We start from the raw sequence: 22503 nt of genomic DNA, 5'->3' as shown, positions 1-22503 counted from the left end.
CTGGAAAGCAACTTTGATTTAAAAACAATCACACCAATCAGCCACAACATTATGACCACTGACCGGAAACGTTAATAACACTGAACATCTGGTGACAATTCAAAGTCTAGCTGGCAAACTTTTGGAAATGGCATTCGTGTGGATATTACTTCGGCACGTACCACCCACCCCGTAGCAATGACTCTCCTGGAAGGATGCAGCCTGACACAGACACACACACAACAACACTTTAGGAACAACTCCAGAAAACATGAAGAACAGAACAAGGTGTTGACCTGGCCTCCAAATTCACTAGATCCCAAACTAATCAAGTATCTATGGGATGATCCACAGAGGACTATCCCCTCAACGCTTCCTGTTTCCTGACACCACAGGACGCCCTCAGAAGGTCCATGTCCATTCTCTGATGAGTCACAACTGTTTTGGAGAGACAAGGGAGACCTACACAATATTAAGAAGGTGGTCATAATGTTGCGGCGGATCGGTGTAACATCTTAATCTTGCTGAGACCGAACATTTATTTTTAAACTCAACAGAATCCATTACGATAACAAGGTCCAGGTGTGCTGCTTTTGTTTCGTGCCCATTTTCAATCTAGAATCTGAATTATGCTGAAAACCAATTTAAACTCTTCTCTTAATGCATTTTTTTTTTTTTTCTTGTTAAGCCCAGTCAATAAAATATTCTACTACTCTGGCTGGCGCTGGTTGCTCAGGGTCACGGCCAGCTGAACAGGCTTCACATTTCCTTCACTGGAGAGATGAGGCTGCGTCGTCATGGCAACCCAGTCAGACGGCCGAGCAGCTCCAAAAAAAAAAAAATCTACGACGAAAATTCGTTAAGACGGAAAAAAAATAAAATAAAAATAAACGAATCATTCAAACCAATCAGTCCGTGCTGAGTATAAATGCTCTCAGGACGACACAATGGAGAACAAATTATTCTTTAATTGCAAGGAAACAAAAGCGAGCTGGCTTGTAATGGTACCCGGGGGCTGGATAATGAGACAAAAAGAAACATTTTGGTAGAGACAATCAAGCCCCCGTTTCAACGCACAGCTTATACAAATGGTGCTCCTCAGGATGTGTGTGGAGGCAGTCATTAGTCGGGCACCCTGAAGCAGTTTCAAATCACTTCAAAATAAGAATAAGCCCCATCAGATTTACGCTCAGTGCGAAACCAAAGAAATTAAATGCCGCAAAGCTTTTGTCCAATGCAAGACCTTCGCTTCTTTAAATCCTGGGTGGAGGCTTTTTTTTCTTTTTTCTTTTTTCTTTTGCAACAACTAGAGCACATGAGAGAAATACTGACGCTGCACGAAAATAATAAATTTGCCTTATAATCTAAGCTTATGTTTTACACTTAACGTCATCTGTGGTTCGACCCGAGGAGAGAGAGATGACTCCGTCCAATTGATTTGTTCTCAAACAAAAATGAACATCACTTTGTTCACGTTTTTTTTTCTTTTAAAGTCCTGCTGATAAGCCGTGTGACTCCACGTGTCATGTGAACACAAGACACAAAACGAAGTGCAAAAGCCGAGTTGTAAAAACCCATAGAAAACCCACTTCCTAAATGAAGTCTGCTAACAAACGATTTGAAATGACGGCGTCATTATGTCTTTAACTTCTTTTCTGCTGAGGAGCCGGACTCTGATGAGCCCTCGTCTGATTTCACCGCGTGAGTCTGTCTCAGGGCGCTCGGCGCCGGCCGTTTGTCCCTCCGAGGTCTGGTGACAGTCTCGTCCTCTGACTCCGAGGACGTCTGCTGCTGCGGGTTCTCGCTCGCCGGCGTCGCAGTCCGGTGCTGCCCGTTCACTCCCGGGCTGCGGCGGCTCTGGGAGTTACTGTCCGCGGCCTCTCCGCTGTCCGAGCTGTCCAAAGGCCCCCGCTCAGTCCGAGGGGACGAAGCTGGACGTCGCTCCAGCTCAGTCCTGTCATTGCTGCCTTCGTTCTCCTGGCTCTCGGGGGACATCACCGGGCTCGGACACACAAAGTCAGAAGGGCTCAGGCGTTTTTCCTCTTCGGCTCGGGCCTTGATCCGGAGCGAGTTCTGCACCTCGCCCGACGAGGAGGTGGACAAGTCCTCGATCGAGATCGACGGGTAGTTGCAGGAGTCGATGGCGGAGAACAGAGCCTGCACGGACTCGGGTCGGTCCTCGGCCCTGGAGACCACGTTCATGCGCCGCCGCCTCATGACGTTGCGCCGCCTCACCGCGCTGCGCCGCTCCTCGTCCTCGCTGCTGGAGCTGGAGGTCGACGTGGAGGAGCTGGAGGCTCCGGCGGGGAGCGACGGGGACGAGGTGGGGCTGGAGAGCGTGGAGTTGTCCCTGGGGCTCGGGGACCGGGGCCGGGGCATCGGGTCCAGCCAGAACTCGCTGGAGTCCGAGTCTTCGTTCACCAGGAAGCCCGACTGGTTCCGCTGGTGTCTGCTCCGCCTCCTCGGCGGCTCCTCCCCCTCCTCCGTGGCCGGCTCGTCCCCTCCCGAGGCGTCGGGTCCGGCCAGGGAGGACGAGGAGGAGTTATCGGAGTCGGTGTGGTGGTTGGCGGCGGCGACAGCGGCAGCAGCAGCGACGGCAGAAGCAGATGCGGGCGTGGGGGCTGCAGGCGTGGCCCGCATGGCTCGACGTCCACGGGCGTGGAGCTGCATGATGGCCTCCTCGCTCAGGTCCGAGTCAGAGTCCGAGCTCCAGCCCTCGATCTCCCGTCGCACCAACGAGTCGAAGAAAGCCATCATGCGCGGATCCTCCTGGATGGACTGGCTGACGTAGTCGTGGGACAGGCCGCTGCCGCTGTTCAGGACCAGGCTGATGTACTCCTCGTGGGTGTAGAGGCTGCGCGACTTGTCCTCCACGCGCCCCTCCAGATCGCCCAGGCTGTCGGGCTGCTGGTAAGGGCTCCACACCTGGGAGGAGGAGGAAGGAAAGAAACAAAAAACAAACAAAAAACACGGAAGTCATGCTCGGTTTGAATTTATTTAGAACACCTGCACCTGTGTGTGCACTAAAAACATGTGCCAGAAAAAATATTTAAACATTTCTTTCCAGCTCTTGTGAGAACGCTTCATCAGCCAAAATGATTTCTTCAGCTGCAAAGTTTGCATCCACCTAAACGCAACACGATCCTGACCAATAAAGACAGTTATTCTTGACATAACTTAACAGTCCAGCTGCCTGCTATCATGACATTTAATTTAGCTATGAATAAAACGTCTGGTAGCAGAGGGTTTCAGCGTTACGATGAGAGAAACTCCCCTGCTGTGTGACGCATTGTGTCAGATTTGCTCGGTTTTTGCTCATCAGTCAGACGGCGTTAAACGCCTGCAGTCTGCTTAATGCGTGCATGTCAACGTTTGCATAATTATCTCCACGGATTCAAGCTAAATTCCTCTAAAAGATGAATGAACCAAGTGGAGTACTGACTGATGCGAGTACAGGATAGTGATCTAACCGACTTCAAATGCGGCCTGGGTTTACTCAGAGGGTCAGCACCAGTTATTCATTAAGGATAAAACAGGAACGCAGCTGCACAGAATCTTTTGGTTGTGACGACTGTGCTTCATTAACTGCAGATGAATGAGACCTGGTGAAGAGATTTAACCGTTTAACTTCAAACTACAACTGCAGCTGAATCATAACCATAGACAGTACAAATATGGACAGCGGAACAGCTGCTCAAAAGTGAAGCCAGAGCTAGTAGAGCTCCCCCTGGTGACTGGAAGGCTGCAGTATAGGTCATAAGCTCCACCCCCTTCCATGTAGTGGTTGGGACTTGGGCTGAACTAAAGCACTAAAGTGCACGTGATATAATTTTTTTTTTTTTCCAAGGATGGTTTCTGTGATTTAGGTAAATATAATGTTGATGCATATTTAAGTGTCAATTTTTCGAAAAAGTTTTTTAGTCAGAATTTCCGAGTTCCGAGTTGGAATTTTCAACTGGAACGCCCTAAGTTAGGGAATTACCAAGATGGCCGCCCTGTCGGTAAAAACAGTGAGCAGAAGCTCCTGTAATGTTCCATTTATTAGCTCTTCTGATTAGTTTTTGTTGCATTAAATCGGTCGTACAGACAGTATTTTCCTACATATATATGTTGAAATGCTGTTACAGTGTAATTTAAGTTTTTCATGTGTGAAATGTGAGAACTACAAACCTATGTCGTGCTAGCAACAGCTAAAAACAATAGCCTGCTAAAACAGTGCAAAACACCATCGTGGCAAACTGTGATTAATAGTGCATTTTTTTCTACATTTAAATTAAACAATTAAAACGTTTCAATTTCTGCCTCGTGTGGTCTTGTAGACTCATTACTTTAAAAAATAATTAAAACTCATGAGTTGGTTCAAGTTATGTTCGATAAATTTAGTTCAACATTATAGCAATAATATTAGTTAATATTAAGATTTGTTTTAAAAAACTTTGAACACAACAAGTTCCCACCAACGTGGACGCGACCATCTAGTTTTCCAACTTCCGTAACTGGAACGACGATAACTCAGGTGTGACATAAAGATTCTGCGATCTGAGGTAAATGGAACGCACCAATAGAAACCGAATGCGACAAAGTAGCGACTACCAGTTGCCATGCCAACGCCAATGCTGCAATATTTTTATTTATTTATTTATTTTTTAAAACAAGTACAATTACAGTCAGAAGGTGGCGCTGCTCGTATCCCCCGGGAAAAAAGCGTGAGTTTGGCCATTTGCAAGGAAGTGGGGACACATTGTCCATATTAATACAGTCTATGATCAGAACTAAAGGTGTAAGACCTGATCTAGGGCTCACGAAGCCTTCAGGTACCTTCAGGAAAAGCTGGCATCATTTCACAGCCTGACCCTGGTTTCTCAGAAATACTGTATCTGTGGAACTTTTCCCATCTTCCATGACCCAGTTTCTGAACGCTGCTCAATGTCGTCTGTTTCAGACTGCAGTCAGTAAAAGGGCTAAAACCATCTCTCTTTTTTTATTTTTTTTAATTCCCCACTGCAGAGGAAGGAGTTAAGAGTTCAGTCGGTTACTCAGTGGCATCATCGGAGATCAATGCCTCACTTAAGGGCATGTCTCAGCTCAGACACTGGACCACTTACAGAACTATTTCTCCAAGAACTACATCATCCTGATCCTGTAGTAAGATGGAAATAGTCTGCATCTCTAAAAAAAATGTCTGATTCTGCCTTAGAAATACTAACCTTGATGACTTTCTCCACCCCGGAGGAGCAGATCATGTAGGTGTGAGGGTTGAAGCGGACCTGGTTCACTATGGAGCGGTGACCCTTCAGGACCATGAAAGCTCCGTTCACCACGCGACCAGGGCCTCCTTAAAAGGAAGTTGTTTGTTAATATGACAAAGGCAAAGATGCACAACTATAACACGGACCAATAATAGCAAACGAGTTCAGACATGCATTCATTCGACCTGATGCTGGACCTCATGAGACAGAGAACACAGACTGTGAAATACAGCAGTCGCAATCCTCACCATACGTCATTAGTCTGACACCAAATAGGCCCTGAGCGCATATTTTCAGAGTGAGCAACTCCAGGGAAAAATGAAATCCATAAATGTGTCAGGTGGTGCCACAGAGCTACAAATACCGCATTCTTGGATTGCTGCATTTTTGGGGGATTTTCCTCCGAGTGTAATTACGTCCGTGTTCGAAGTCAGGAAATATGGAGGAGTTTTTCTAACTTTTCAGCACTAACCCTGGGTCTTTTGTTAGTCTGGCCAGGTGGGAGCATTCAACCTTAATTTGGCTCTACAGAATATCAGATTAAAAGAAATACATGCCTGGAAAGTCTATTATGACCAAATGGCCTCAGGGCAAACCACAGTCTGGACTCTGTCATGCTTTCTGTGGCTAAAAGTTACAGTGACTGAAATCAGATTGCCTTCGCAGACGCCAACTAAATCTCTAGCCTTGCACAACAAGAGGTCACCAATCCACTCTCTTACAAACAAGCTCCTTAAAGCCATAACGCTCTGGTTCTGTCAGCTTATATAAGCTAAAATCAATTACAAAACAAAAAGATTTTTTTTTTATTTAATAAAAATTGACCATCTCAAACTAGGGTCCAGACAGAGTCAGAATCATGGCGACAAAAGCAGGAAATACCAAAAACTGCAGTTCAACAAATGACCACTCGAGGCTCCAAAAACAAGTCAACCTCAAAGCCAAATATTAAGAGAGTCTGTCCAACTAGGTAATGGAGCATCTGAGCTGTCCCTCTATGCTGATTAGTTCTGAGCTGTTTCATGGGTGCCATGTTAGATACATCTAACCAATATTCACCCATAGAGAAGTGGCAATAACAGAGAATAAAGTTGGATTAAAAGTTAATATATACCACAGTGCTCAGCCTAAGGCTCCAGTGCAGGATCAGGAAAACACAGAGGAAACTCCATAAATGGAGAACAAATGGAGAAAGTTATGGGGGCAGAAGATTAAAAGGAAGACATGGATGTCAACTGGTTACTTCCGATTATGTGAGGTAAATGTCAATCTCTCTCTTTGATGTTTTTATACAGGAAAAATAAAGTCATACCATCATTTATGTGAACCTTGATCTTAAAAACACTGCTTTACAAATGAATGAACTTTGAAGCTAACCTAGCCTTATGCTAGCCTTATGCTAGCCTCATGCTAGCTAGTTATCTAGACTAAAGTCTTCGAAAAATAGCAGCTCCAATCATATAAACTGTGAAACCCATGTGTGCATGTAATTTATGTCCATGTAGATAGACACATTTAATTGACAACACAAATTTAACTTTACCACGGTTACTACAAAGTTGTTATAGCTAGTGTGCTAATGGTATCATGATAATACTAAATAACAGTAAGACTAGCTTAATTTTTCACTATTTCTGAGTATTTATGCATGGGAAACTGAGGAGAAGTTAAACACAGCTCCATGACTGATGAGGTGATTGGAGCAACAAAGCATTTTACAGGCTCATTTAAGATATTTAAAGTAAGTAGACACTGGGATATTTAAGTGAGGGCCTTTTACATATTGACAGAGGTTGTCGATAACATTTATAGGCCCATTAATGATGAAAATAAGTAATTTATCTCAACATAGCACATCCATCCCATAGGGTTTAACTGTAGAATCTAACCTCTGATGTAGCCAACATGGCGCCCATGATTTGACTTGGCCAGACTCTCTCTTATATACGGCTCCCATCAACCCCTATGACAACGGTACTATTTCGACTTTAATCAACGCTTAAATGTATTCATAATTAAGGTTGTGGCTCCTTTAAATGAGGGTGGGTGCCATCACAGGGTGTTAACATGTCTACCATTTATTGATTTGCCAGAAGTTGGGACGGGACATCAAGTTACAAGTTTCAAAACATTTCAAAAGTCAAGCAGAAAGGGACACAGCCAAGATGGCGGCGTCCACGGCCACACACTGAGCTTCAAAACAGTAGTACTTATAGTTAAATCAATCAACTCTTTGTGTCCCGTGGAAACGTTAAAAAAAAAAGTAAAGCATGCTCCATATGTCGGCCACATAAATATACAGTCAGCGCAGACAGATTCAATAACTCACCTGCTTCTGGGTCCTTGGGGATTTTCCACATGTAGAGGTTGAAGTCATCAGACCCAGACAAGATGTACTGAGGAGGAAACCAGATGGATGTTTAGATTTCAACTTCACGTCAAGGTAGAGGAAACCTTATATTTATATATGTGTGCGAAGGAGAGTTAAACCCTGGGAGGCGGGGGGAAGGGCGGGGGTTTATACATAGCTCAAAACCATGAGATCTTATCACATGTGTCATAATGAGCGATCAAACGCTGTCATTACGTGACATGACAGTCTGACCTCAACAGAGCTCCTGCTCTCTGTCTGAACTCTTATGAGACTTTGTAAACAGATGGTTCCACTTAAACCTGTCGCTTGGGGTAACAGAGCCTGGGAGGGAGGGGTGGTGGAGGGCGGGGGGGTGTTATCTGTTCTTATGCTTGTGTGTCTTGGAGTGACATGTGGAGAAAGAGCTGATAGAAGGTGACTTTTGGTCGCGAGCTGTAATGGAAGGTTATTTGCAAATTAAGCTGCTTGGATAATCCGTGAGTGGTTGAAGCTACTATTTCACCTGTCATACTTTCACACTGTGTGGATTTTAGTCCTGGGTGACGTCCAGTTTCAAAATTCTTGAAAAGGTGAAACCAAGCGGTAATTTTTTTTCCCACGTCTCTGAAATCTTCTCAAGTTTCTAAAATCATTATTGAACCGCATTTGAAAGGAACTGCACTATTTACTGTACCCGCGACATTAGCAGGTCTGTTATTATAATATGGTTTAATATCATTCAGCTGGAGGTTAGGGATACACATCTCACAACACAAATTAACTTTTAAAAAACTAATTAAGACTCACCTAATGCAGCAGACCACATGAATGGGAATTTATTACTGATATTGAAATTAGTAGAATTATTGTTATAATAGCAGTGACTGAGTATTTGACCAATGTATGGTATTATTCGTGCTATTATGGTATATTATTATGCATTTATAATGTGTATGTTTGTACATGTATGTGTATCATTGTTATTATTGTCTTTATAATAATATAATTGTAGTTATATGAGGAATGTATGACTGTTGTGCTTACATTTTTTAATTTATGTTATATTTTATGTCCTTTATTCATTTTATGTAACCTCCTGAAACCCTGTGTCCTCATATGGGGACATTAATTAGGTTTTATCGCAGCTTATTCTGCTTCATTTTAACCCATTGTCCTCATTAGTGGACGATGTAGTCTGACATCTAGTGTAAGCAAAGGTAAAAACATATTTATTTATGCTTATTAACATTTTTAGTTTGATATGACTCACAAATTTAACAAATTTTATCAACAGCAACGAGCTACAACGTCGCTAAATAGCAAGTACTCGTTTGAGGACGTTGGGACTTTATTGTTCTGTCTTTGCTCAACCATGTTCAGGTATTAAAATAAACAGTTTTATATTTTGTCACACTTTAGGTGACTTAATTATGATTTAAATAATGAAATAATCCCAGTGTCCACAAATGAGGACATTGTTTGTTTTTTCAAAAACTACTACTTCCTGTTCAAAGCTGAGGCTTAGCTTTTATAAGTCTTAGATCCTACTGATCCCAAATAACATGGAAAAATTAAAAATACAAACCAAACTAAAGCTCAGGTCTCAGGAGGTTAAGTACTTTCACATTGCTTTGTAATTTTAAATGTCTGTTCAAACTTATTTTACCAGCTGGAAACATATTTATTAGGCCTTTAATAGGGTTATAAAAGAAAAATTGTCAGATTTAAATTGATCTGCATATGAAAGAATCCTTGGACAGGTTTTTAAATATATAACATTTCCCGGTCCCTCTTTTTTTTCCCCCTCATGTGTTGTCATGCACGGCTGGTTTTGCGTAGATACCACAAATCTCTGGAATCATTGACAATAATAAGGTTTGTACAAATATCTTGGAGTAGAATTTGTTTTGAAACTGTAATCTCTCTAAATTAATTTACATTGAATGAACTGGAATCTGTATTTATGTGATAAGACATTTTATTTTAATGAACTGACTTCCATTGCTGAGGAAATCTTTTGTGCCATTTAATCAGCAGAATAATTTAATATCTTCAGTTTTTCTCTATGGGCATGTTTCTCGTTTCGTTTTTGCTGTTTCAGGCACTTGCTTTCCAACATTTCTAGACTCTGGGAGCTTTGATGTTCATCTCCATCCCTACATACATGTTAAAATGAGGAAAAAACTGAATCATTCATGTCTTTATCGTTACATGGACGTCTCTACAGGGATAAAAACACAAAAAAACCCTCCTTATTCCAGACTGCTCTCAGATCCGTGTAGCTGCAGGGCACGTGAACACACTCTGATCTGAACACCTGTGTGCTCCGCCTCAGGTTCCCAGAGGACACATCAAGTAGGAATGTTGCACCCAGAACTCCTCCCCTCCTCTTTCCTTTCCATCGGTTTCATGCGATAAAGTTCCCACTCGACACCTCCGCTCTCACACTGCGCCGAGAAAATCCTCTCATGTCTGTGGAGCCTGTACCGAGAAGTGGATCGCTGTTTGGATAAAGCTCCCTAAGCTTTTCTTTCTTAGTCGTATTAATGTTGTCTGCTCTAAAAGGGGACTGCCCACAGATTTATTTTAAGGAGAACATCTTAAGCCAAGGAGTTGGGATATAAATAAAATCACGATTTAGCACATTTTCTTGTAAATCAAATCAAATCAGATCTTTGTATTAATCTGAAAATACTGTATTGATGCCAAAGTTGATTATTTATGAACATGAAACAGAAGTATAATTATAAATACTGATTGTAAAATGATAAGAAACCTAAAAGCTGCACGAATTTGTATTTTCCAAAGCAAATTATTCGAATTTTTTTATAATTAAATTATAATTAAATTATACTTATAATTTAAGTGTATATGAATTCAGTTTGGTAATAAACACCTATATATTATCATTTAATATTAAGCTTTACTAAAATATGTTGGATTCGTGTTAATGTGTATTTAAAGAAATTTTAAATTGTGGGGAAATATAGAAAATATACAAAAATGTCTGATCAACCAAAGATTTTGCGACCCCCCTGCAGTGCCTCTGTGGACCATCTAGGGGTCAGGACCCTGCGTTGAAGACCTATGACTTAAAGGATGAAGCTTTACTCTTTGTTCAACAATAATAAGATACAACAAGCAATATAAGATTTATAGCTACTTTATAGCTAGTTTAGTGTCACTTCGCCCGTGCCGACAAAGAATGTGCATTTTGTGTCCCTAGTGGTCGATATTGGTCACTGCATGTTTTAAATCATCATTAAACCTCAAATGTGCCTTGCACAGCTTTTGGCAAACATACATCTAAATTAAAAACAGGAACAGTTTGGGATCAACAATCAGTTACCAGCCTCCTGAGACCCAAGCATTTGTTTGGAATTTCCTGAAGATAAGATTAAGATCTTTAGGTATTTGGGATAAGAAGTATTAAAAATAAGCATCAATTTTGAAATAAAATATGCTGACACGGGGATTATTTCACTGTATATTACGATTTAAGTTACCAATGTGTAACCAAAATATAAGACTGTTTATTTTAATGCAAAAGCAGAATCGGAAAATGATGAAATGCCAACGTCCTCAAACGTGTACTTGTGAATTTCTTAAATTTGCATGTAATATCAAATTAAAAAAAGTTATTAAGCATAAATGAACAAGTGTATTGTGTCTCCTTTATGACGACAACAGGACTAAATCAAGCAGAATAAGCTGCAACAAACCTAAAACATAATGTCCCCGTATGAGGACGCTGGGTCTCAGGAGGTTATCTTTTTTTTTTTTTTTATCTTTTCATTTTTCTCCCCCTCAATGATCCCGCTCCAGGTTTCTTGTCCAACTTTGCGGCAGATAATCAAGTTCAAACCAACGAGCTCGTCGTGACTCGACTCAGACTGCCTCCTTTGCTCACGCCGTGGAGGATCACCCGAGGATAATGTTAACATAATAAACATGGCTACGGGGTGAAGTCATGTCTGAGGAGGACCAACGGGAGGATCGGTGGCCGAGTACAGGAGCTCCTGGTGCTCCTCCAGCGCTCTAAGGTCCAGGTTTCACAACGGGGAACTCATAAATTCTTCTATTTTTAATCCTTCGATGCTCCCAATATTCTCCTAAAATTTCATTTGAAGAAGTCGTTTAACACAATCTTTCCACTGCATCAGGGGCCAAATCACAGCCGTGTGGGTAATATATCAGAGGCAGGATGTTGCATTTATTAAATGAAATGGAAACCTTTGGCCGTCGTGTGTACACTTCCCTACGGTGACATTTTACTCTTTCTAGAGGTGTTAAGGCACTCATCAATTTTGAGATATTTTGCTTCATTAACATGTCTTCTATCAAACTAGTTTAAAAAAAGCGCACATTTAGATGTTCATGTTACAACACTTTGTCTGTGTTGCACCTTTAATTTACTCTTAAATTCTCTAAAGCCGGCTCGTAGCTCTGTGAACCTCATCTACCCCGACATATGAGGTACCGTTGTGAAGCTCTTTTTCTCCTGAAGAAGTCTGTCAGCTCCAAATATGGTCATATCCTTTGTATTGGCGACCAATCGTGCAAGTAGAAAGGTCGATCAGTGTCACAAAAGTGTCACGTGACCGGATATTCTGCTGGTCTACGTTTATCAGCGAGTGACATTTAAAGTCTTCTCTAAGAAGAAAATTAGAGCTCAAATTAGCAAGAAAAGAGTTTATCCGGATGTAAATTGTCTTTGGTAAAAGGCAACGAAGGTGGAGTATATGAATGGATTTTTTGGGGGGGTCATTGTGACTTCCAATAAAAATATGCATGATTTTACAATGTAAAACTTTAAAATTAGTTTTTCTGGTACTCTGAGCCAGAATTTTCTGTAAAACTTCAGTAGCTCTTACACATACCAAACTTTCCAGATTTATTCTTAACTACACTCTAAAGTTATTTACAGGGGGGATTTTTCATATATCACTCAGAGCCTGATTTATGTAACATTTCACTCCTAAAAACAAGATTTATTTTAAGGACTGTTTTGTGATTTATGGAGTGATAAAAAAAAAAGATATATCCAAAGATATATCCTGTAAATACCTGGAAATCTAATACATTAACAAAATGAAACAAGAATTTTGAACCTCTCTTTTTCTGTTCTGGAAATGTATGCAAATTAGAGCATATTTAAATAAGATAACTCCTCATTTGCATTTTTAAACCTGTAATACAAAAAACTGTTGTATTTATGCAAGTAATCAACTGGACATCCATTAGTTAAAAATCTTACCCTATTCACCTGTGGTGTCTCGCCTTAATAGCGGCTGCTGTAGTTTTTTTTTTTTTTTAGTGTAAGATTCCAAAACCACAAACCTGATCTTTGTCTCCGGCGAAGCAGCAGCTTTTCATGGTGCAGGAGTTGAAGTAGCCCTGGTTGTCGAACTGGAAGCTGGGCAGGCGGGAGTGCAGCTCGTAGAGGACGGGGGGCAGGCGGCGCCGCAGGGCCAGCAGCTGAGTACCGGTGCTGTTGAAGCGAACGCTCATGGCGCTTTGCAGGGACATGCTGCCTCCGTAACGCAGCAGAGAGCTGAGAGCACAGAGACAAATCAGTACATTTCATTTGTGTAAACTAAAAAAAAAATGAAATTTAACCTCATTAACCGGAGTCAGGTGACGTGGTTCATTTAGCATTTTTCGCTTTAATAACAGGCAGCCCAAGTCAGCTTAGCTTAGCATAAATACAGGAAGCAGGAAGCCTCTGGGCAAATGTAACAAAACAACAGACTTTTAATATTTTAATTGTTGTTTCAAATGTTAATTAATGACATTTTGAGCTGCTCACGTCTGTTTCACACTGTTTAAATAAGCTAAAACAACCAGCTGCTGCCTCCTACTCCCCAAACAGACACATGCCAGAATTTAAATTGTATTTAAATAGTCTGAGAGGGAGTTTTTCTTTTTTTTTTAATGCATATAACGAGGGTGCTCTTTGAAATAAACAGCAAAGCTCAAAAGAAACGTTCAGTGTAGCTGGGAAAAAACATAAAAGTCTTTTATTAAGACGGCTATTTCATAATGAAATGGTTTAAAACATAAAAAAACAGGCACTGCATGGCAGCAAACAGTATATAGTATATAATAATAGTAATTATAATAATAATAATAGTATATAGAGTAATTAGAGTATTTCATGAGAATGAATGTAAATATTAAAAGCTTATTGACACAAATATCATTAATGATTCCCGATTAATTTCCTGCGTGAGCGAAAATGCACGACTACGCTAGTTTTCAGCATTGATACAATAATTTTTAACGCATTTAATAGCAGAAAAAGGCGTGAATGAGCTCCGCAGTTTAATAAGGAACCACGTAGATCAGTTTGAATTCACATTAACGCGCAAACTTCAATAAAAGATATGAATAAACCACACGCTTCCTGATGCGTGGGGACAGTCTGAAACCATTCCTCAGCTTCAGTCCTTATCTTCAAACAAAAACAATCCCGTCAATGATTAATTTCTTTGATGAAATTCTGCCGTCTACTGATGGACGTTACTATTTATTTTGTTAACTCGAGCCTCTTGTGAAAGTTTACTTACAAAACATTAAGCAATTTGACGACTATGTTCAAATTTCATCAGATACTTTGTCGCCTCAGAAAGAACTTCTCAGCAAAAATATTAGACTCAGTAAAAATGACATCATGGGAAGATAAATGTGTCTACGGTTGAGAGGAAAATTACAGAGAGAGTTCATTAAATATTAAAAGAAATAACTTAATTAGCCGGAAACTAATTTAAAAGTTTTTTTTTTTTTAAAACCGAATTAAATTTTATACATAGTAATTCTGCAGAGATGCAGGAGAAATGACTCGGTGATTTTGGGCCGTCTGTTAAGTATAGTTTGCTGGTTAGTTTAACAGTGAGTGAACAGCGCCATCTAGTGGACAGGAACAAACATGCAGACAAATATCAGAACAGACTCTAATTTCCAGACTTTTCTGTAAAAAAATAAATAAATAAAATAATACAAATTATGGCATTTGAGTAAACAGTTTGGTATAATCTGAATAAATTATGGAATTAATAGTTAGTTTTCATTAATCTGGATATATATGGTGTTATGTAAATGATTTCCAGAAGATTATAGCTAGGTAAGTAAGTTCAGACCAAACCCAGATAAATTCAGTGCACGTTTTTCTTCTTTTTTTTCAAGTTGAACATGAAGCATCCATCTATGATTCTCTATTTAGCCTACTGTGTGCTCTTACACAGATATTTTACCAGTGCTGCTTAATTTTAGGTTTTAGAAAATTAAACAGTCTTAGAAACGTATATTTTTCCATATGCTAATTTTTGTTTTCCATACTTTTATAGACCTGGTAGTTTATAAAATCAGATTCCATACTTTTTCATACTTTCCATACTTTGGTTCACTGCAAAAAAGGAATTTCAGGAAAGCAAAAAATCCTTGTATTGAAGAAATATGTCTTATATTTTGTTCAGACACAAGAACTTTGTGCTTATTTTAAGAAACAAAAAAAAAATTTACCCATTGCCGGATTTTTTTTCTAAATACAAGATGATTTGATTGAATATAAGAATATTTTACTTCTTTAGTAATGCTGTTTCTGCAGTGTGGGAACCCTGTAAGTTGCTTTACACTAAATAAAAATCAACTAGTAAAGCGTAAAATCCATTTTAAAATTGAAAAATGGGATACACAGATACACATGTGAAACCTTGGACTGGGAAAAATTAACACATTCTCTGCAAACTTTCAAATAAAGAAATGTTCCACAGCTTAAATAATCATAATAATTTTACTGCTTTAGTTTTATTATCGCCTGCGGCCTTCGATTCCTGTCCCATTGCTTTTTATTACCTCTGCGGTTTCTTTGCATGCCTGAAATCCATTACAGCTGCTGCTAAATGCATTTATTCCTAAATTCACCCTCTCTCTTAAAAAAGAAAAACAAAAACTGGGTCCGAACCAAAGTAAAGGGAGGAAAACCAAACGGACCTGCGTGGTTTGCGGATGTCCCACAGGCCGACGCCCTCCTTGGAGTTGGCGGTGGCGAGCAGCCTGGGCTCCACGGGGTTGAACATCACACTGTGGAAGGCTGAGGGGTAGCTGGCCAGGCAGAAGGGCTCTGCAGGACGGGAGGAGGGTTATTACACATAAAATGACAAACTGTGTGTGTTTACATCCTGCAAAACAACATTAATCACGATTTTAGACGTTGCTTTGAAGCCGTTCTTCCTGCACTGAATCTACATGAAATATAACCAAAGAAGAAGAAGAAGATGCTTTTTTTTTCCATTTTTTTTTTTGTCATTGTGGAATTTATTCACTGTTTAAACATGTGTCTTTATTCCTTCAGTTTTTATTCCCATCCTCTCTCTAAGCTCATTTACTTCTTTTTTTCTATATCACACTTACACGCAGCTCCTCCAACTAATTCCTCCTCTAAAACCAGGGGCTTCAGGAGCGTAATAAGCCGTCATATAAACCCCGGCGGGCAGGACTGGAAAACCGATTGCTGCTAAATGTATTATTAGGCCAACCTGGTCACAAGGAGGGCTTCTAAAATAGAAGGATGTGGGCGTCATGCAAGATGATCCGCTGCATTTTTAAAGTTATCAACAACAAGTCCCACTAAGCCCCATCACAAAGTGCTTTTTTTAAATCCACGCCTCACTTAAAATACGCGGCGCGACTCCCGACGCCGTTTAATTAGAAGCGTGAGAGAAGGCGCGCTCTGCACACGAGAGGCCGCCGAGGTTAATTTTCATTTAATTAACTCGTTAACATGTTAAAGGCTGATTAATGATGTGGGACGTGAACTTTGCGTCTGTTTGTCTTCAAGTGCGAAGTGAGAAGTTTTTCTACAAACACTTTTTAATTAACTTCCGTCACTTTCCAGACCTGCCATAACATTATGACCGATTAATCATAATGACTACCTGGTTATTATGGCATATTATTGGGTGGGATTTAGAACATTTTGTCCTCAAAGGTGATGAGAAAAAAGCCTACATTTATTATTACAGTCTATGCATGTTGATATTTTTAAGGGCAGACTCAAGACTCACCTTTTTAATTTATTGTTCAACTGAGTTCTCTTTTACTTGCTCTTGTTGGACTTCTTTTTATCTATTTATTAATTTATTTATGCTATTTTTACGTGAACTTTGCGCCGTGCTGGGGGGTTGTTCTGGGGCTTTACGGCCGTGGTGTGGGCCCCTGTCTGTCTGGGTCAGTGTGTGCATGAATGAGGCTCTGGGGCATGGCGTCGTTTTTTTGTATGCATTATAAATAAAGTTTGATTTGATTGAAAATTTAAGATTTGAGCAGCTTTTAGATGCTAGACGCTCTTGGGGGTTGTTCCCAACCTGCAGGGGTCAGTAGTTATAAAAGGTGGTCTGAGGGAGGACAAGACGTGAACCGGGGACACTGATGCACACGTGGTCCGATCCAACAACCGTAGCTCAGATTTAATGTTAGTTCTGATGGTAAGAGCTCAAGTAAATGACAGTATTTTTGTACGGGGATGTGTAGCTGCAGACCAGTTAGGGCGTCAATGTCCACTGATGACAGCTCCTAAAATGGATTAAGTTTGTATTTACGTTTATCAGGGGACATATGGCACCAGGATGGAAGGCACGCCCACTTGTCGTTGCCATGGCGCAGCAACATTAAGGTCAAGACCCAGGTATCCCAGAGGTAAATTTAAGACCATCCATGTTAACGGTGGGTTTTAATGTTATGGCTGATTGTATTAATCTCTCATTATTATAATAATTACCAATCAGTGACGTCTGCACTGTGGCCTGTTTCCGTTCTGCCTCGTCAGCGCATGAAGCATGAGCAAACAACTTAAACCGAGCGCTGCCCTACTTTAAAAACCTTCCTTCAGAGAATTCAACGACTCATCTCAACAGAATGATTCTTCGTCTCGTCCACCTCCCGTTACCTCCGTGCGGCGGCTCGCGCGTGTCCCAGATGAGGACCCGGCCGTCGTCGGACGAGCTGGCGAACACGTTGTCGTTGACCGGGCTGACGGACAGGCTGTACACGGCGTCGATGTGCAGGAACACGTTCAGCGTTTCCCTCCTGAAACAGCAGCAGTCGCTCAGATTGTTTTGCTTTGGGCCAAAGCGGCTTAATCACCGACCTTTTTACTAAAATGTGTTGGTGCTACGGTAATAAAGGTTACGACTTCACTCACCTCTCCACGTCGTGAAGAATCACCTGCTCGTCATTTCCTGTAAAAGAGCAACAGGCAAAGTTTGAGGCTGAAACCTAACGGCTCAAAACCACCTCGTTATCTTGGGTAATTAATTATCTACCGACTAGTTACTAACTTGACACCACCGCACAGATACGCTAGGTTACTTTGCATAGCAGCTACAGTGGACAGTGTCACACTCTTAAAAAAAATCAAAAGAAAACAAACCACGTTTTTACCACAGGTGTCAGGTGTACTCGAACACACCATCCTTTATGTTCTCTAAAGTAAATGCGTTTAAGTCGGATGGTTGCGTTTACACCACGATAGTTCAAGTGGAAATACCACATTTATATAAGCAGCGGTCACATAAAAGTTTTACAGTTGTTTAAATAAAGCATATTTTTTCTTTTTTTTCCCCCAGACAGGATTGTGGTTATAAATTATTATTTAAATTACATTACTGATATATTTCTATTATTATTATTGATTAATTAATAGATGTAATTATACAAAATCCTCGCATGGCTAATTTTGTCCCAAAAAAAAATGGTAATAAAATCTTAAAATTGAACAGAAATCAGCATTTCTTAAATATCACTTGAGGAAATCCAATAATAAGACAAAATATTTTTAAAAACTCAAATGTTTTGCATGTAAAAACAACTTGCTAATACATCAAAATGAGACTTTGAAATGTAAGTGTGGCATCTTTATATAAACAGTTTATACAATAACCAGCTTTTAGATTAAAATACCACTTTAACAAAGAAATGCATCAATAACAACATCCCAGATGTTTTTCAAACTTAAGTTTAATTCCAATTTTGGATGTATTTTTGTACTTTAGTATTACTGCATTCACTTGATTAAAGGCTAAAATGTTAATGGTGCAATGAAAACATCCACAAAATTATTGCAACCACTTAAAAGTATGTAGAAGCACCAGTTTCACCAGTTACCTGCTATCTGCTAATTTCCTCAGATAAATGGTTTTCCCTATTCCAGTCACCCAAACTAGAAAAAATACAGCATTTCTGACCCACAGGTCAGGAGGAGAACTATTTTTATTGGGCGTCTGGTTTTCTCTTACCCCCAGAGAAGACCTTCTTGTTGGTGCTGTCAAAGGCCAAGCAGAAGATGTTGGACAGGTGCTCGCCCTTCAGTTTCACAGGCTTGGACCGGGAGTGGATGGCTTGTTCCATGTGCCACAGAAGCACCCGACGGTCATCACCTCCTACAGAGAAGCATTAAAAAAAAAAAAAAAAACATATATATATATATACATATATGTGTGTATATATATACACACACTCACTGTCTTGAGTCTAGATGAGCGCTTCCCCAAAACTATATTTGACTTCTGACATTTCAAGCAGCACATATTTCTTAATGCGTAATACTTTCTTATATACAGAAACTGATACTTTATCTCATTGTCTTCGGTCGTGTCAAAGTTGCCGATCTGACGGTATTAATAGGAACGGAAAAGATACCGAGCCAGAAACCGCAAATGACACCAGTGCCTTTTGTCGTTTTAGGCCTGTGAATCATTAACACTAACAAATAAGACATTGTATTGTGCTCTTACTCACACTGCAAAGAGGAACATCTTACTTCACTGGATTTGGTGAAAAGGTGTCGCAAGCTGGCAAAGCCGTGCAACATAGTGCTAGTGGAAGATCTTTACATGGACGCTACACTCAGAGATCAATTTTATAAAGTTTGGGAAGCAAATCTGGTTTATTATTTGGAGCCTGATGTGTGATGTGGTCTGATTAAACACCATATAAACACTACATTCATATTACTATATTGCTTAGTTGCATGCATGTAATTGAGCTTGTGTGTTTGTTTGCTTATTCGTAAATGGATTCATTTTTAAATTGTTGCATAAATGTCTAAAAATACATATTATTTAAGAAGAATCTTAAGAATGCATTCATTTAAATAACTGTTAGCTGCAACCCTGCACAATGTATCAGAACGCAAGCTAATTTATTATGGTCTTAAATGTGTTTTGCCTGTCTGAATTCACATTTGCAGCATGAACCGAGAAAAAAACATCAGACACAAACAAAAACAAAAACATCTTCTGCAGGTGACATTAAAAAAAAAACAACAACAACATACTTACGTGCAAAGCTATCTGCATTATTGGGGCAACATCTAAATAACCATGTTGTTTTAAAAGTTAATCAGAAAACAGCGTGCATGTATCGTTGTTTAGTGTGACACATCATAAACACCTTAGGTACATAATGGGGACGAAGTAACCTGCAGCCCTGTTGGGTAAAGTAAACATCATCAGTAGATCCAAAATGGCTTGTTACACTAGGCCATTTGATTGTTTGTAATCCTCTCGGGACACAAACAGCTTCGTGATTCCAACATGTCGTCATGATTAGACCCACCCGGGCTGGGAAAGAAAAAAACAAAAAACAAAAAAAAATGTGCTCCACTGGTTATGTTCTGTGCTGACATATGGGCCAGGTCCTCTCAGCTGTAGCTCACTAGCAGCACAGGCTAGGCTAACCTAGCATGTGGCTAGCTCAGGAGGGGTTTTTTTTAGGCTAGCTTCGGCTCGGGTGAAGAAGCGGGGTTGTCAACTTACCAGACACCAGCCATTCCCCGCCGTTGTTGGAGAACTCAATGGCGTTGACACAGCCGAAATGTCCGAGCATGTCCTTCTTGTAGAGGCTGGTGCAGCCTGCCAGCCTGCGCCGCTGGAATTCCTCCTTCATGAGCGGCTGCCCAGTCAGCTCTCTGCGGGACAGAAAGCCCACGGAGGAGCGCATACCGCAGCCCTTCAGCTCCTTCATGGTCAAGGAGCAAAAAAAAGAAAAACAAAACAAAATAGCTGCTCCTTTTTGTTGCTTTGTTTGTTTGTTTGTGTTTTTTTTTACCACGGCACCCGGGGCATCGATGTGAACGCACGGCTGTTCTTCCTGCTCCGCTGGGTCTACATTATGGTGGATGCCCCGCTGGCTGCCTGCCTGCCTGCCTGCTTTGCCTGCCTGCTGATGTCGACGTTGTTTCGCACCTCCTCTGTCTTCTGTCGGCAGTCCCAGCAGCAGCTTCCTGCTCCGGTGGAGGATCTCTTCCTCCCCCTGTCTGTCACCGGCCAGGACTCCTCCACCGTCTTCAAAAAAAATCCACCTCTAACCTCACATTTCACCCAAGTTTCACTGTTAGCGGAAAGCGTGCGACGTTTTTACTACATGTGTGAGATGTACTTGAACTCACCACCCTTTACATTCTATATATATGGATGTATTTAAAGACTCAGGATTACGTGGGAATTTATGCAGCACAGTTTTATTTTTTACACTTTTATTATTATTTTATTTCACGTTTATATATATATTTGATTTTTTTTTTACATTGATTTGTGTATTCTTATTGCCTACTAATTTTTATTATTAATTTTTATCATTAAGTCTCAAAAATCATTGGGCTTTCCCTCATTTGCAAGGATGTTTAGGTACAACAACATAAAAATACAAAATCTAACAAAGATTAATATAAACTAAAGCATTAGGAGACAGAGCTCCGTGAAGCAGGTGCGCACTGAGGTGAGGTGTCCGTCTTAAAATGTCTTAAAATGTCCAGGAGTAATCAGAGTGTCAATCTTGAGTATACTGGAACTGGGAACTCTTCATTTTATTTTATTGCATTTTAATTTTGAAAGTGCACTTTATTGTTTACTTTAGTGTCTGTTTTTATCTGTTGTGCCTGTGCACGTAACTGGGATAGAAGAAAAGTGTTTTCAATTGTTGTGTATGTCTGGTACATGTGAAGAAATTGACAATGAACCTGACTTTCCTAGTTCAGAGTTTTTGTACAAGTGAGCAAAGTGACCAGAGTCAAATTCCTTTTGTGTTCACATACTTGGCTAATAAAGGTGATTATAATAAAGATTCAGAGAAGATGATTCTCTGAATTTCTAGTTTATACTTCAGATAAATCTGAAGGAGAAATGTTGTGTTGTAAACAAGTTATTGAACAAATTGAACTTGTTCTTGTGTATAACATAGGAAAGCTCCATAATAAAGCATCAAATTATAGAAACTTATATATTTTACATGAAAAAATCTTATGTTGTTGTTGTTATCAACAATGCAATGCATACAGTATAAAAATTATTCAAATGAGCTCCAGATTAAATTACTACTTACACAATACACAAATACATCAATAATGATAGTCCAGAAATGTAATATATATATATATATACACACACAAACAAATATTACACTCTGCATAATGAAAATTAATTTCCCCAAATTAGGTTTAATTCTGATTTTGAAGTATTTTTTTTTTTTTTTTTTTTGCCCTATTACTACATTTAGTTTCTGGTGTAATTTACAGAAATGCAGCCAAAAAGGAACATTTGAAAAACAGTATCTCCACCAGGTCACTTGAGCTGCAGCTTTTAGTCGTATCACATCTTGTTATTACTGTCTGTAGATAAAGATGTTTTTTTTTTTCATTGTAATGACATCTTGGCTTAAAGATGGAGGCACAAAGTCTTGACTTTGAAAACAGCAGCTGAGTCCAATTAGTTGCAGCTCTGTTGATGAGGATCATGAGATACTGTTGGTGAGATTCTTTCAAAGTGTGAACTCTGACCCATGTTTAAGAACTTTTGTTTTTTACCAAAATATTATAGATTTTATACTTAAATGATCACTGCAACCGTGGTTTTAATGAATTATAAA

At 40.0% G+C, this 22503-nt stretch overlaps 1 protein-coding gene across 1 annotated transcript; it reads right to left on the bottom strand.

Annotated features, from left to right (window-relative positions):
- Positions 1–927: 927 nt before the first annotated feature.
- On the bottom strand, positions 928–21103 carry dcaf5 (ddb1 and cul4 associated factor 5). Its single transcript, XM_047610752.1, has 9 exons — positions 20397–21103; positions 18876–19019; positions 17783–17819; positions 17528–17667; positions 15574–15703; positions 12922–13135; positions 7558–7624; positions 5187–5314; positions 928–2904 (listed from the first exon to the last, which is right to left on the bottom strand). The coding sequence occupies exons 1-9, from the start codon at positions 20602–20604 to the stop codon at positions 1615–1617; spliced, it is 2358 nt and encodes a 785-aa protein (XP_047466708.1). The 5' UTR covers positions 20605–21103; the 3' UTR covers positions 928–1614.
- Between the last annotated feature and the right edge of the window lie 1400 nt (positions 21104–22503).

The sequence above is a fragment of the Mugil cephalus genome, chromosome 17 (genome assembly GCF_022458985.1).
Source record: "Mugil cephalus isolate CIBA_MC_2020 chromosome 17, CIBA_Mcephalus_1.1, whole genome shotgun sequence".
NCBI classification, from domain to species: domain Eukaryota; kingdom Metazoa; phylum Chordata; class Actinopteri; order Mugiliformes; family Mugilidae; genus Mugil; species Mugil cephalus.
The sequence above is the reverse complement of the archived record's forward strand: the minus strand, read 5'-3'. Positions and strand labels throughout refer to the sequence as shown.

Excerpts from the sequence above, each read along its gene's own strand:
- dcaf5 (XM_047610752.1), bottom strand. The coding sequence starts at position 20,604 with ATGAAGGAGCTGAAGGGCTGCGGTATGCGCTCCTCCGTGGGCTTTCTG. Across the intron at positions 17,820-18,875 it reads CAAGAAGGTCTTCTCTGGGG|GAAATGACGAGCAGGTGATT; the intron begins GTAAGAGAAAAC and ends GCTCTTTTACAG. Across the intron at positions 5,315-7,557 it reads CCCCAAGGACCCAGAAGCAG|GAGGCCCTGGTCGCGTGGTG; the intron begins GTGAGTTATTGA and ends CTTCCTTTTAAG.